We start from the raw sequence: 16877 nt of genomic DNA on the forward strand, positions 1-16877 counted from the left end.
CGAGGTGGCAAAGTTATATATATATATATATATATATATATATATATATATATATATATATATATATATATATATATATAACCTTCATTTTGAGTCCTTATACCAATAAACCTAATAATTTTATAAGAATATTAATAAATAATTAGATTACATTAATGAAGTTAAAAAAATTAACACTATACCTAAAATTGATTAGCTCACGAAAGAAGAAAACTCTTGGAGATTTAAATTTGAAAACAAATAAAAAGAGAAGAATATGCACAGGAACAGATGATTGGAACATATTTTGAATAATTAAATGTAGAGTAAACTTAATGAATGCTCCATTGTAAACGAAAAATGACTCTAAAGTTGTTTAAATTTACCAAATGTATAAGGCAAATAATGTAAAATGTAATCAAATGAAGGGCAAAAGAAATTCACAAAAAGATTCATTATACACTTACAAAGGGCCACAAGAGTGGTCTTAAAAGAACATGAAGCCATGTGCAGTAGCTTCACAACTTCAAAAGATGGAAATTTCAATAATAACCTGTGAGGGCTACAAAAATGTGTCATCCTCCCTTATATATACAGGTAGTAATTTGTACTAGCAGATCATTGTAACAGTTGTAATTTGTGAGAGATGAATTTTAAATTTAAATTTTTAGAATTCGACGTTTAAAATTTCACCGTTAAACTTATAGTATCATACAAATTCAAACTCTCATCACATTGATCATATTACAATTTAGAAGTAGAATTTATAGTTTTATAAGCCAAATGCAACATGTAATTTCTTAATTTGAGAGAAATAAAAACAGAACAAATATTTTTTGTTTATCTTTTCGTGTATTCAAAGCCCACTGACTCAATAGATCCGAATTCACGTCGAGTAAGCTCATTAAGGAAGGTAATGAGCAACCTACCTACCATCGAGGGATATTTACACAAATAGTCATCTTGATTCATTGTTTGTTTTTTAGTCAATATACCAAGTTTAAACATCGATTATACACATGGATTATACATATATTATACACCTCGACTATTTTTTCTCTTTAAGTATGAGCGACTATGGACCTTAATTTAATTCTTCTGCAATATTATCAAGTTCAATTTCATATTCTAATCCATAATCTAATTGGCCTATAGTGTAATTACTGATTAGTTCAAAATTATGATTTACAAACAACCCACGCTCTTAAATTAATCATTAACCTCGTTTGATACTGAAACTACCGTTGCTGCCTATACACTGATCATTGAGCTTAAACATGCTTGATCAACACTAATCACTAACGGTTAAGCTTAAAGAAGTCCACGAAAATTACGCCTTAATTAGGCAGTAAAACTCTTTCATGCACCACTACAGAGGCGGATTAGGATTTGAATTTTTATATATTCGGGGTCGAGTTTGAAATTCTACCTCAACCCATCTGACTTACAGGGTTCAAAATATATTATTTGTAATTTCATATTCTTTTAATGAATTTTTTAAACACATATAGAGTATGAGCCAAACTTATTGCATTCTAGTGAACCCGTAACTAATTCACTACACCAACAGGTAACAAGGGTTATCGTGGAGTGGTAAGTACTTCTTTCTTAACCAAAGATCTCAGAGTCGGCCTCTGTTAGTAACACTTTGCACCCCAATTAATTTATGCATAAATCCTAGTCAAAATATGTTTAGGAGTCGGATAACAATCTACGAGCCATCTTTTATTCATTGTTGATATTTAAAGAAAAAAGGATTGAGAACTTCACAAAAAAATGAAGATGAGCAAGGGATTTCAATATTTTAAGTTTAAATTAAAAAAATCATATCAAGATTTATTTCTTGTATTTCTTCTAAATTGGGCATTGAACGACACCAACAGTCTAACACATCGTATTGTTAAAGTTGAAGTTTGTCCCTTTTTTGAGTTTTCTCCTAATTTCTTCAACATGCAATCTTATACAACCAAAACTAAAAGCTCAATATATAATTTATACTAGCACCATTAATTAAAGTTAACAATGTGTATTAATGGACTATTTCACAAAGTAAATTAAGCATAAAAGAACTTAAAGTGAAAACTCAGAGTCACGGGAAAGAAATACATAAATATGAAATAACTTATACTCTTATAGATTGTTTAATAACACAAATATTCAAAAATGTCTCCGAGCAAGAGACTTCTATGCCCAAAAAAAAGTAAATAAGAGACTATTCCCTAAGAGCGTATCCAATACTATCGGTACTGATAAATGCATCTACGTGGAGTAACTCCCCATATAACAGATTTATATGCCAGCCACAAATAAGGCATAGACATAACCAGGGGGGGTCCTACGTGGGAGCAAGTGGGATCAATTGAACCCACTTGCTCAAAATTTTTATACTACTTATTTATGGAAATTAATTTTCGAAGAACTAAATGCAGTATATTAACGAGGATTGAACCCACATGACAAAAGGTGAGGCGCGGCGTAATGGTTAATGTGGGTTCATTTTGACCATTTTGAGGTTTTGTTATGAACCAAAATAAACAGCGGAGGTTGAAACCCATTACGTTATGCCTAGTATTGCTTTCACGGTGAGTTACTATCGGGGACTTTAGTTTTTTTTTTTTTTTGAACCCCCTTGCACGAAATCCTGGGTCCGCCACACAACAACATTATCTACTTGGAGTAACTCCCGATATAACATATTTATATGCCTTCCACAAATTAGGCATAGACCCAACAACATTTCTTTCAGGCAACTTTATGAAACTTAGTACCATGCCACACAAAGCCACGTAGAAACCCAAACGCCTGCATGGTAGTTCACAAGCTACGTAATTTATGCTCTTACAAAAGCCCTTAATCATCTGAACAATAGAGAGGATTTCATTGGTTTCAATATGAGTAGGAAAGGCCCTCAAGTTAACCATTTGAGTTATGCAAATGACATAGTACTTTTTTCTTCCATCAACAAGCATTCTATTAAACTTATCACGAGACAACTGAAGGATTATCAGAAGGCTTCAGGTCAAGAGATCAACAATGAAAAAAGTTGTTTCATTACTCAAAATGATGTTCACTTCAGAACTAACAGGAAGATCAAAAAATGGACTGGGTACAATCAATCCAGTTTTCCCTTTCAATATTTGGGTTGTCCAATATATACAGGAAGGAAGGTAAACAGTTTTTTCACTGATCTCACCACTAGAGTGATTAACAAAGCTAGTGGATGGCAAAGTAATCTTCTCTCTACCGGTGGAAAAGCTCTTATCATAAAACATATCCTCCAGTCCCAAACCCTTCATATTTTTGCTGCCCTGGAACCTACCAAAACTCCTCTTAAACAAATAAAGAAATATTTCTCAAATTGCTCTTGGGGTCAGAAAGAAGGCAAGAACAAATACTACTGGTGTTCATGGAAGAAAATGTGTTTTCCTGTTGAAGAGGGAGGACGGGATTCAAGAGACTATATGACATTTGTAAGTCCTTTACAGCAAAAAAATGGTGGAGATTGAAAACAATGAACAACCTATGGTCAAATTTCATGAAAGCAAAATATTGCTCCAGAACTAATATGGTGGCCAAGGTGATCAGCTCCAAAAATTCCAATGCATGGAGGAATCTACTGCACATTAGACCAATTGTGGAGCAAAAAATTAATTGGGAGATCAATGAAGGCAAACTCCTCTTTTGGTGGGACAATTGGCATAATCAAGGTCCATTAGCCAACAGAGTGCAATGGACCTGAAAGCCAGGCAGTAACAGTGTGAGACAGTTCTGTTCTAACAACAATTGGAACCTAAATGCTCTTAAGTTGGTGTTGCCTGAAAATGAAGTCCAGGAGGTCATCTAAGTTGACATTGGTACTATAGAGGACAAAGACAAATGCATATGGACCCCCACTACTAGTGGAAAGTTTACCTTCTCCTCAGCCTAGGATTTTCTCAGGAAAAAACAGCATAAGTGTTACACCTTGAAAATTTCCCCTTAAGCGTACAGTGGATAGACTAATGAGGGGTACGATGTATATGAGGTTTGGACAAGTAAGAACTAGTAGGTGATGATGCTAATTAAGAATTTCAAAGGCATTAGACTTGAGGAAAGAAAGTTGTTAAAGAGAAGCGAGTTGTAAGTTGAGAGTATCGGATAAAGAGTACGAGCATTGAGTTAATGGCGTATGAATGATGCCCCAAGGGAGAGTTATAACGTCCCGTAGAATGGTATTGAAGTGATGAACAAGTGTTAAGAAGGTTCCACAAGGATAGGAGATCAAACGAGTCGACGAAACAGAACTCGGAAAATCGGGTAGACATACGGCCGGACATGCGGCCGTATAAAATATACCGGACGTATGTCCAGCCGTAGATCCACCAAAGAAGACATAACTCTCTGGACCAGATATACGGTCCAACATACGGTCAGTAGATTTTATATGGACCGTATGTTGGTCCGTATATTTCCAATCGGGCTGAACTCAATTTTATATAAGGGACCCTTTTTCATTTCATTTCACTTCATCTCTTCACCTCTCTCATTCAAGAAAACTATAGAGAGTTCCATACACCTCAAACACAAGAAAATAAGAGAAATCAAAGATCAACAACAAGAAATCAAGAGAATCAAGTGAAAGAAACCCATCAAAAGTCATACAAATCAAGAAATCCCAAGAGAGAGAAAGTAGGGTTTTGGTGGAAAAGGTGAATTGTCATCCAAGGCTTGTTCCTCCATCATCCAAGGTAAGTTTCATGTTTATTCCATGCTAATTGAAGTATTATTATGTTGAAACATATGAATTGAAAGAGTGTATAGCAAATGGGTTAGATATGGAAGAATAATGTCATCTTGAAATAGTAGTTGGATTGAATTATGGAAATGAATGTGTTGATGATATAAATACGTTATAAATGACCTTTAGGACATGAAATAAGTATTGGATACGAAAGAATACGACGATGGATTTTTAGTCATAACTATGGGAAATTGAGGTGAAATTATGGAATGCGAATCATGTGAATGAACTACGATTATTGTTAATGATATCATGACGATTATTATGAATGTTGGGAGTTGATATGGAATATGGTGGAAAGTAGTATAAACAAAGGAGATGCTGCCCAAATTTCTATAGCCTTAGTAAGGATGATTCCACGATTATATAGCTAATGTTGATACGAATTCCATTGAAGGTAAACGAGAGCATTAAAGGAGAACGAGCAAGCAATAGAATAAGCTAAACGACAAAGGTATGTAAAGCTTAGCCCTTTCTTTCCAAGGCATGACTTCTATGGCATGAAACCTCTCTTTACTACGAATGTCCCATCTCCAAGAAAGTCAAGAGTCCTCACTCACGAATAGCTATGCGAAATAAGAGATATGAGTTGAATGCGAAAATGATGATAGTAAGCTAAGAGTCTTTATGATGAATTATGATAAGCATGTTATAAAGGGCATATTATGATAAGCATGTTATGATATGCATGTTATGGTAAGCATACTATGATGAGCATATTATTGATTACTATACCGCACCTATATGGTCGGGCAGTTATTACAGTTATGCATAAATGATAGTGATGTTAAGTTACGATAGAACCATGATATGCTTATAAGACAATTCATAATCATAAATCTACATGATGTACGATGTTGAGTATATGGTATGTACGCACAAATATATGTATTATGACGATATGGTGATGCATGTACGATATGAGATATATGTGATGTGATCGAGCCCTCGTGGCCGAATACGATATCTTTGTCGAGCCTATGAGGCCGAATACGGAGAATGATCAAATGTGTATAAATAGATGCGACATTATGATAGGTGTATGTATGTGTATGATGAATGCAAGATGATGACTAGATATGTTAAGGTCATGATACCCCTATGTGATATATATGCATATATGTATGTATCGAGCCGAGGAGCCGAGTACGGATACTGTTAAGCCCATCGAGCCCGAGAGGGCCGAGTACGAATGCCATCAAGCCTATCGAGCCCAAGAGGGCCGAGTACGTATACCAATGGTCCCATCGAGCCCAAGAGGGCCGAGTACGTATACCAGTAATGCCATCGAGCCAAGAGGGCCGAGTACGTATGCTAGCGATTCCATCGAGCCGAAGGGGCCGAGTACGAATGATACTAACCTATATGAATACGATTATGCTACAGGTATGGTACCGTTTTGAATACGATTATGCTACAGGTATGGTACCGTTATGAATGCGATTATGTTATATGTATGATGCTTATATGAGCACGACGATGCTTCACGTATGATATCTATATAAGTATGATTATGTTACCTGTATGATTATACCATATGCATCACATTCATGTGAGTACGAATGAGATAAGTATATGACATCTTTATGAGCACGAGTATGTTATGTATATGACAGCAATTAGAGTACGAATATGCTAATACCATGTAAGTGCCGAGTAAGGGCTATGTATATGCCAAGTACGTGATACAAGCATGAGTATGACAAGAGAATAGATACGAGAGGTAAGTAAGTAAAAGATATGAATGTATACGAACACGAAATAACACATGAAATGTTCCTACGGAAAAGTGTAAGTACTATGAAGAGAATGTTGATGTCTCCCATCTTGTGTTATTTCCTATGTTACTGCTATGCTTCTCCATCATTACTGCTCATGCTTTACTTACTCAGTACAATATTCGTACTGACGTCCTTCTCTTTGGACGCTGTGTTCATGCCCACAGGTAGACAGGGAGACGGTGCCGATTCACAGTAGCCATCGGCGGAGTTGCGAAGCCCTCCTTTATTCGGAGGTGCTATTTTGAGACATGATTTTGTGTACATGTATTTTGGGCACGGCGGGGTCCTGTCCCGTCCATATGTTCAGTGTTCTAGTAGAGGCTCGTAGATACGTAGGTGTGGGTAGTATGGTCCCATAGTCATTATGCAAATGAAAGCCTATGTACATTATTATTATTTTGACAACCCAAAGGGCCTACGTTATATAAGTAAATATGTTCTATATGAAAGTCGTTTCCTATGATTATAAGCGATAAGAGAAATGCATAAAGACAGGTTAAGCAATAGAATGAGGGGTGCTCGGTGGTCAGCCTCGGGTACCCGTCGCGGCCCGTAGGTCGGGTCGTGACAATAAGGATCCTATTTTCACCCAAATTTGGGGTAAAGGGATCCCTTTCAAGGTTTCATTCTTCACGTGGAGGGTTATCAGGAAAATCCTACCTATTGATGGGATAATTATGAGCTTTGGCATCGAAGTAGACTCGAGATGTATGTCTTTGCAGAATCTCCCAGATAGAAATTTTAGATCACCTATTTGCTTCTAGTGAATTGGCAATCAAAGTATGGGATTGGGTGACCAGACCACTTGGTTTCTCACATAATGCTAACACTGTCCAGGGAATTCTTGACTATTGGTGGCAATCTAGTGCAAAGAATGAAGTGCACAAAATGGTATTACACATCACACCTTGCATCACCTTGTAGGAAATTTGGAAAGCAAGAAACACTAAGAGGTATGATAATAAAAATGTTTCAATGTTCAAAATTACTAATCAAATTCTTTTTAATGTGCAGGTGGCTATTTCCAAGAAATTCAGCAAAATGGACTACAGATGGGGATTGACTACTACATGTTCAATTGCTGAAAATTACAAACCAAGGATCAACAGTATCTTTGGTTAGATGGACAAGGCCGCAAGGGAATAGAGTGAAGCTCAATACTGATGGAAGCTATATGGCCAGTAGAGGTGTAGCTGGAATAGGAGGAATTGTTAGAAAAGGAAATGGAGAGATATTAATGGCATTTGCTAAATCTTCCCATTTCACCACTAACAACTCTTGTGAATTGCAAGCAGCCTCCTATGGTATCAACTGGTGTCTTAACAACACTGATTGTCCTATTACCTTGGAAATAGACAGTCAAGTGGTGGCAAATATGATCAATGGACTTGTTAAACCTCCTTGGTCACTCCAGAAGGATATAAAAAATGTCCAGGAAAAGATAGAAGGCAAGGAGGCAAGGACCTAGAGATCATACACTGTTTCAGAGAAGCAACTACAGTGGCTGATTCATTTGCAAGATATGCCACTTCAGGAGATATAGATGAAATCTTTGCTAGGGAAGATGAGGTTCCAGAAGTCACCAAAGGACCATGGATGGACAAACTCAATCTTGCCTCCTTCAGGTTCAAAAAAAGAAAGCATTCTGGGTGGCATTACGAACCACCATGAAGGATTTCGTGGGAAGGACTGTTCTTTGTTTGTTAAGACAGTAACCTTTCCCTCAGGAAGCTAGCAGGTTATTAAGTTTTCTGTTTATGTTTCCTTTTTTGGTGCCACTGTGAAGAGGTCCAGGCCTAAAGTCCCCCTCTTGTAAATAATTTTTGTGATTAATAAACAAGGTAGGGGTCAAGGACAAACCCCCCATTCTATGTTGAGGATGCTCAACTGGATGGAATTAAATTTAAAAAAAAAAAAAAAGCTACGGGTTTATGCATGGCCCCATGAATTTGCATGTGTTAGCTGAACCTGCGGGGGGATTATTTTCTACATCCAAAAAAAAAAAAAAAAGATACTGAAAAAAATAATAATATATTCATAAACAAAAATAGAAAAATACTAAAAAGGAAAAAATTAGTGACGAACAATACTTTGGCTAAACAACAAAAATCTGTTGTTAACTATGTGCTATAAAGTGACAGATTAGCGATAAATTTCGTAAACGATTTTTTTTGGTAGTGAAAAAGATGAATATATTAACCAGCTTTGGCATGACAAAGAAGAAGAGAAAATAAAATAAAAAGAGCAGCTATTTGAGATTTGTATGATGATTCAAGTTAAATTTGAACAACACATAACAATTTTTTGTTCTATATATGAAGGGGAAATGGAGGATGATGACTCTTTCTTTGGTACATTGAAAAATATGTATTAAATAAAAATATTAAAAACGTTCATAAATAATATTACTGAAATCTGTCGAGAGCAAAACAATTATCCAATCTGTGCTCAAAACAATAAACGTCGTTAGCAAAATAATGTTCAAACAACAAAATGTTTTAATAAAATCGAGAAAACAAAATGACCGAATCATTTGATCGAATCCGACTCTAATTCATCTAAATTCGAGTCGAGCGATAACGATAGCGCGAAGGGAGACCCTCTTCTCAACTCTTTGTTAGCTAAAAGATGTGCTTCCATATATAAGCACACAACTCTCCCTTTACACCACCAATGTGGTACATCTCATCCACAAAGAATTTTGCTCAAATATTCTTCCTCCATTTCTTTTTTCCCTATTTCTCATTCACACCACCTTATCTTTAAAGTCCAATAACTTAATTAAAGATTTAAAGGGTCTTTAAAGCCCAACAAAAATATTTTTGGCTTATTTTATACCACAAGATTCAAAAATCTTCTTTTATTTCTTAAACTCCGTGCCCAGTCAAACTATATCACATAAATTGGGAGGGAGGGAGTTTTTTAATTGTTTCACTTTTCACAAAAAGGTAGGGATAAGGTGTGTGTACATTCTATCCTCTCCGGACCACATTTATGGAGTTATACGGGGTATGTTACTGTTGTCGTTGTTATGTATTTTTCCTTTATGTATGTTCTTACTTCATAGAGAATGATACTTTTTCTTAAAGAAAAATATTTAATTTTATCAATTTATTTTCCTTTATTACAAATTTTATCGAGATTCATTTATATGAAAGCACATAAATGAAGAGATATATGAAACTCTCAAACACAACTCATTTAACGAGATAATACTTTGCATATATTTGGTCTACATATCAAAGATCGTTTTTAATTTCTTAAACTTCGTATTCAATCAAACGCAAAATGGGACCGAGGGAGTAAAATCATAAAGAAGTTCTTCACTGGAAAAGAGTTATATATGGAGGTAGAGTAGAAGGCGCTAACATACAACAATATGGTAGAGTCATATCTCTCCGACCTTTTCTATTTATCTTTAAAATTTATGTTGGATAAATATTTGAAATCTACATTGGTCTTTTTTTAATAGCTAACCAATTCTGTTCTTTCTTATTCAAAACTTCCAATTCTATACCTTGGCTTTAATAATTGAACAAATTTTACACTCCGTTATGCTTATTTATATTCATACATAATTGATTATTTATCATGGCCGACAGCTTTCACTTTCGAATAGCTGATTTATGTTTCACTATATGTGACCTTTTTTTATTTGTTGCATGCTAATTTATAATCTAATTCTGGATGAAAGAATAAAGATAGATCTTATACCTAATTAATCCATAGGACCAGCTTCATCACAACCAATTTATTGATAGTATTAGGTAGTAATAGTATAGTTCTGTTTCTAGGGTATGTACTAACCCTCTAGCCTAATCCTCGACCTCCACACCTTCCTATCTAGGGTCATGTCCTCAATAAGCTGAAACTGTGCCATGTCCTGTCTAATCACCTCCCCCCAGTTCTTTTTCAGCCTACCTCTACCTCTCATAACTTCTGTTATAGTCAATTTAATAGATTATATAATTTAAATACGTTGACAATTGATGCTTAATTATTAATGTGTTATTCAAGGTAGGTATAAATCTGCGTATACTCTACCCTCCCCGGACCCCACTTGTAGAATTACACTGGGTATGTTGTTGTATTGAATTAGTTGTCAAGGCAGGCCTGATCTTTTGTGCATTCAGTACATGGTTAAGAAAAAAAAAATACACATTATTAATCATGGTTAAGTAGGAGCGAATTTATATGAATTTTGGGGGCACGTGAACCCATGATCTTTCCGCAAAATTAGATATTTATTATGTACATATATTTTAGAATTGGTCTAATATTACTTAATGACACCCATGCTACAAAAATACTTAATGGTTCACTTGGTTAAGAGTTTAGTTATTTACCAAAAGGAACAAGAGGAACAAGGATCAATTCCCATTTAATGTATTTTTTTCTCATTTTTTAGTAGTGCACACATGACACATGTTTTAGAAATGATGCAACACATGTTTTAGAAATGATGCTGGTAAATTTTTACCGTCTATCTTCTTAGCTTGAAATTTTGTTCAAATTCTAATATAGGATTAAGGTTTAGAAGGCACAAATATGCATGTTGACTCAAAAGTTCAAAAACTAATGCTACCCTTGAATTTGAGTTTCTTTCTTCTTTTGTTATCTTTAAAATAAAATTTTGTTGTATGTGTTGGTTAATCACAAATTCACAATAATCAATGAAGTTTGAGCTACGTGTATTAAGGATACAATCCATAAGGATATTTCGACAGCAACACTCTGTACAATTAGATTTTTATTTATTGACGTAACTGTTCAAGAAGGCAACACTTGTCAATATAGTCGGAGGTAGATCTACATTAGTCATGAATCCAATCTCTATTATACTAAGTTTGCACTCAATGACATAAAATAGTACGTGAGTACAGTAGTATTTCACATTCACTAATCACGTGCCCCCAGAATTCATATAAATTCGCTCCTACTTAACCATGATTAATAATGTGTATTTTTTTACTTCACTAATTTACTTAACCATGTACTGAATGCACAAAAGATCAGGCCTGCCTTGACAACTAATTCAATACAACAACATACCCAGTGTAATTCTATAAGTGGGGTCCGGGGAGGGTAGAGTATACGCAGATTTATACCTACCTTGAATAACACATTAATAATTAAGCATCAATTGTCAACGTATTTAATTTATATAATCTATTAAATTGGCTATAACAGAAGTTACGAGAGGTAGAGATAAAAATAAAAGAAGGGGGAGGTGATTAGACGGGGACGTAACGCGACATTTCCAAATTTTTATCGAGGAGTACGACATTTAGATAGGAAGGTGTGGAGGTCGAGGATTAATGACAGTCCATAGGGTTAGACATACCCTAAACAGAACTATACTATTACTACCTAATACTATCAATAAATTGGTTGTGATGAAGCTGGTCCTATGGATTAATTAGGTATAAGATCTATCTTTATTCTTTCATCCAGAATTAGATTATAAATTAGCATGCAACAAATAAAAAAGGTCACATATAGTGAAACATAAATCAGCTATTCGAAAGTGAAAGCTGTCGGCCATGATAAATAATCAATTATGTATGAATATAAATAAGCATAACGGAGTGTAAAATTTGTTCAATTATTAAAGCCAAGGTATAGAATTGGAAGTTTTGAATAAGAAAGAACAGAATTGGTTAGCTATTAAAAAAAGACCAATGTAGATTTCAAATATTTATCCTAACATAAATTTTAAAGATAAATAGAAAAGGTCGGAGAGATATGACTCCACCATACTGTTGTATGTTAGCGCCTTCTACTCTACCTCCATATATAACTCTTTCCCAGTGATGAACTTCTTCTTTATGATTTTACTCCCTCGGTCCCATTTTGCGTTTGATTGAAGACGAAGTTTAAGAAATTAAAAACGATCTTTGATATGTAGACCAAATATATGCAAAGTATTATCTCGTTAAATGAGTTGTGTTTTGAGAGTTTCATATATCTCTTCATTTTTGTGCTTTCATATAAATGAATCTCGATAAAATTTGTAATAAAGGAAAATAAATTGGTTAAATTAAATATTTTTCTTTAAGAAAAAGTATCATTCTCTATGAAGTAAGAACATACATAAAGGAAAAATACATAACAACGACAACAAGAACATACCCAAAAGATAACTCCATAAATGCCATGAGGAGAGGATAGAATGTACACACACCTTATCCCTACCTTTTTGTGAAAAGTGAAACAAATAAAAAACTCCCTCCGTCCCAATTTATGTGATATAGTTTGACTGGGCACGGAGTTTAAGAAATAAAAAAAGATTTTTGAATCTTGTGATATAAAATAAGCCAAAGATATTTCTATGGTTATAGTCGCTATTATATTGATCAATTACAAAGGCTCAAGTGAAATAAAGAATGATGCTAAAAGTGAGAATATGTAGGAAAAAGTATTAGCAAGACCAATAATCAAGTGCTCAAAGAATTGTCCCAGAAAATGAATGAGGGCAAAAATGAGAACAAGGAAAGGAACAAAAGCCATTTGTAGAAGCTTCATAGGATCAAAGTTAATGTGAGGACTACAAAAATCTCTTGATTCCTTTGATATACTCCTTCCGTTCACTTTTATTTATCCATTTTTGACTTTACACGCCTCTTAAGAATTAATAAATAAAGTATCCATATTAATTGGTGTATAGTCTCATTGGATTTGGAGAATGATGTGATATGAATAATTAATGTTAAGGGTAAAACAAGAAGAAAAAAGTTTGTATTTTCTTGATATGTTAAAGTGAACAAGTAAAAGTGAAAATTTATTTTTAATATAGTGGACAAGTAAAAGTAAACAGAGAGAGTATATTTATAATATAATACGTCACAATTTTGTTGTAATTAAATTCTGGCACATTCATATTCATACTTTAGAAAATAAAAGGACCAGAAAATTCACAAATAAATAAAAAAAAAAATCACTTTTGTTAAAAAAAACAAAAAATAAGAAAACAAATAACTTCTTATCTAATCATAACCAGAGGCCACTGAAACTCTTTGGAAAAAATGGCGAGCTTAACATCTTCCACACTGCAACTCACAAAATCAAACCCAATATTCTTCTCAAAATCTCCTCTCAAATTCCACGCGCCGTTCATCACACGCGCCACCACCGAAGAATCCTCACCGTCCGATACTGAAGAAGAAACCACCACCACCAACTCCGATCCCGACAGCTTCGAGAATCGTCTTTCCCAAGTCCGTCTCCGGTAACACTCTTTCCTTTTTAGTCCGTTAAAAAAAAGAATGACATCTTTTTATACTCTTTCCGTCCGTCCCAATTTAAGTGACTTAGTTTGATTATGCACGAAGTTTAAGAAATAAAGAGAATGTTGTGGTCCTAAATAAAATGTGTGTAATGTACTACAATGTCCCGTGAATCTTATGGTTATAAATTTTCTCACGTATGATGTTTGAATTATCAACTTATTAAATATAGAAAGAGACACTCATTTAGGACAGATAAAAGAGGAAAGTAAGATATTTAAATTGGGATGGAGGGAGTACTTAGTAATAATTTAACATTAAATTTAATGAAATGTTTTATAAACATACAAATTTCTATAGTTTGTTTTAGACTTTTCTTTATTTCTTAAAACTCCTGTCCGGACAAATACCCTCATATAAAATTGGGATGGAGAGAGTGATACGAAACCTATTTTGACTATAACCTGAAAAACATATTCTTATACAAATCTGACTATAAATCCTAAATAAACATGAATTAAAATATTAAATCCTAACCAGTACCCTTGTACTATCAGAAAAGGGTCAAATATACCCCTCGTTATACTTTCAGTCCAAATATACTCCTGTCGTTATACTATTGGTTCAAATATATCCCTCTTCCGTTAAGGTTGTCCAAGGTGGACATCTAATCTTACGTGACAATGACATTCGATGTGTAGTGGCATGCCACCTCAGCACTAACCCATTTTACCCTTCCCTCCTATTTGTTCTTCCACCACTAAAATTTTCCTCCCCTTTACCACCATTATCGCCACCGCGACAATCTTTATATCTAAAAAATATGACGTTTCTTGGTGTCTGAGAGATGGTTCTCGTCCCCCCCCCCCCCCCCCCCGCCCCCAACCCCCAACCATGAGTCCAAGGCTGACAAACATATTTTCTTTTGGCTTCAAGTAATTGAAATTGATCAAGCATTTGTTACATCATTAAGGAGGAGGTGCAATCATCTTAAGCCGTCTTCTTCTCCAGGATATCATTAGTGCATAGTGAATTTTGGACTTCATTTTCCTCTCTCATCCATAGCGGAGAAAATGGATGCTTTGAGAAGACTCCGATAGTGCCGCAAAGGATTAGCTATTAACATCAAGTCTGTTGAGCTTTATGGCCGTACATGTTAATTTTACAGTGCCTTCACCTAATAAAGCAGTCGCGACACTATCTTCCTTCGAATGGTAAGAACAAACTGTGGTGAGAGACAGAGGAAAGAGAAGTGAGACTCAATTTCAGTGAGGAAGGCAAGGTAGTGATAATGGCGGATTCATAAATTTGGATAACTGTAAAGTGCTGCTCAATCTCTATTGGCACAAACTGGGAAGGAAAGTTCTAGTTTATGCGGCACTCAGACGCTAAGAAAAGTCTGGGCAGCTTCAACATTAAAATTGGCGAGAATGGTCATGGTGGTAGTAATGATGGCAACGGTGGTGGAGGGGAAGGAAATTTTTAATGGTGGAAAAACAAATAGAGGGGAGGGGTAAAATGGGTTAGGGGCGCTGAGGTGGCATGCCACGTGGCATCCATCTCAGTAAATGTCAGTGCCACATAAGATTGGATGTTCATCTTGGACAACCTTAACGGAAGAGGGGTATATTTGAACCAATAGTATAATGGCAGGGGTATATTTGGATCAAAAGTACAACGAGGGGTATATTTAAACCTTTTCTTGTAGTACAGTGGTATATTTGGCCCTTTTCCGTTTTGGTTTTCATACACCTTTGAATTATTCTTTTCAACAGGTACCGGAGCGGAACGGGTAAGAAAGCGGAGATCCGAAAGACCCGAAAGGGCAACAAAAAAGGCTCATCCGGATCTGGATCCGGGTCGAGTGTGTTCCTCCCACCAATTCCACTAAAGGAACCCGTCTCCGAAGGTTTAAACGTTGAATTCGGATTTAGCCCGTATTCAGAGCGGGTCAATGGACGGATCGCTATGCTCGGGTTATCCGCATTGCTGTTAGTAGAACTCGCAACAGGTAAAAGCGTGATTAATTACCATACACCGGCAATTGTGTTTATTCAGGTTTATTTTGTTGCTGCTGTGACAGCGGTTTATTTGAAGTATGAGAAAGAAAAAGTTAGTGTTTGGCCTAAATAGTTAGTGAAAATGAGCTGCCATTGTTGAGCTCTTTGAGATTTTTTTCCATATTTGTGCATTTGTATGATGACTTATCCCAATTATTGGATGTTAAAAACTTATCCTTAACTAATGTTTACATTAAATCAATGAATGTATGACATGTGTTTAAACATGCATAGCTAGTCGCAGTCATTGTTTACTTTATACGTAGATTATAGACATATTATACATGAATTATACGTATATTATACATCCGTTGGGTAGTTTTAGTTTAAGCAGTTGGTTGAGCGGCTATTTAAGTTAATTCGTCTATCTTTTAATCTTTAGCCAGCCATGAGAAGTTGAATTAGTTTACTTGGAAACATACCACAAGAGACAGGATTTGAATTTTATGAGTTCTGGATTTTAATCTTTTTAAATTATTGGGTTTTTAATTGATAACTTTTACATATTCAATGAAATTTAAGACAAATCCAAAGTTTGAGTCCAAGTTAATGAGTCGGAAAGACCCGAAAGGGGGACAAAGGTTCATCAGGATCTGGATTCGGGTCGAGCGTGTTCCTCCCACCAATTCCTCTAAAGGAACCCGTATCCGAAGGGCTAAAAATTGAATTCGGGTTTAGCCTGTATTCGGACCGGGTCAATGGCCGGATCGCTATGCTCGGGTTATCCACTTTGCTGTTAGTGGAACTCGCAACAGGTTAAAGCGTGATTAATTACCATACACCAGTGATTGTGTTTATTCAGGTTTACTTTGCTGCTGCTGTGACGGCGGTTTATTTGAAGTATGAGAAAGAAAAAGTTAGTGTCTGGCCTAAATAGATATTGAAAATGAGTTGCCTTAGTTGAGCTCTTTGATAACTTTTCCCATATTTTTATGATAACTTATCCCAATTGTTAGGATGCTAAAGTTTATTCGTGTCGGGTATTTATGTTAAATCAATGAATGTATAAGATGTGTTTGAACATGCATAGCCGGTGAAATTTACCGTTTAC

The 16877-nt window shown here is 35.2% G+C and overlaps 1 protein-coding gene across 1 annotated transcript; it reads left to right on the plus strand.

The window, feature by feature from the left end:
• Positions 1–214: 214 nt before the first annotated feature.
• LOC132044806 (uncharacterized) lies at positions 215–16007 on the plus strand. Its single transcript, XM_059435331.1, has 3 exons — positions 215–220; positions 13562–13768; positions 15542–16007. Exons 2-3 carry the CDS (start codon positions 13566–13568, stop codon positions 15897–15899), a joined length of 561 nt encoding a protein of 186 aa, XP_059291314.1. The 5' UTR covers positions 215–220; positions 13562–13565; the 3' UTR covers positions 15900–16007.
• Positions 16008–16877: the final 870 nt, after the last annotated feature.

This window comes from Lycium ferocissimum, unplaced genomic scaffold, assembly GCF_029784015.1.
Source record: "Lycium ferocissimum isolate CSIRO_LF1 unplaced genomic scaffold, AGI_CSIRO_Lferr_CH_V1 ctg525, whole genome shotgun sequence".
Classification (NCBI taxonomy): Eukaryota; Viridiplantae; Streptophyta; class Magnoliopsida; order Solanales; family Solanaceae; genus Lycium; species Lycium ferocissimum.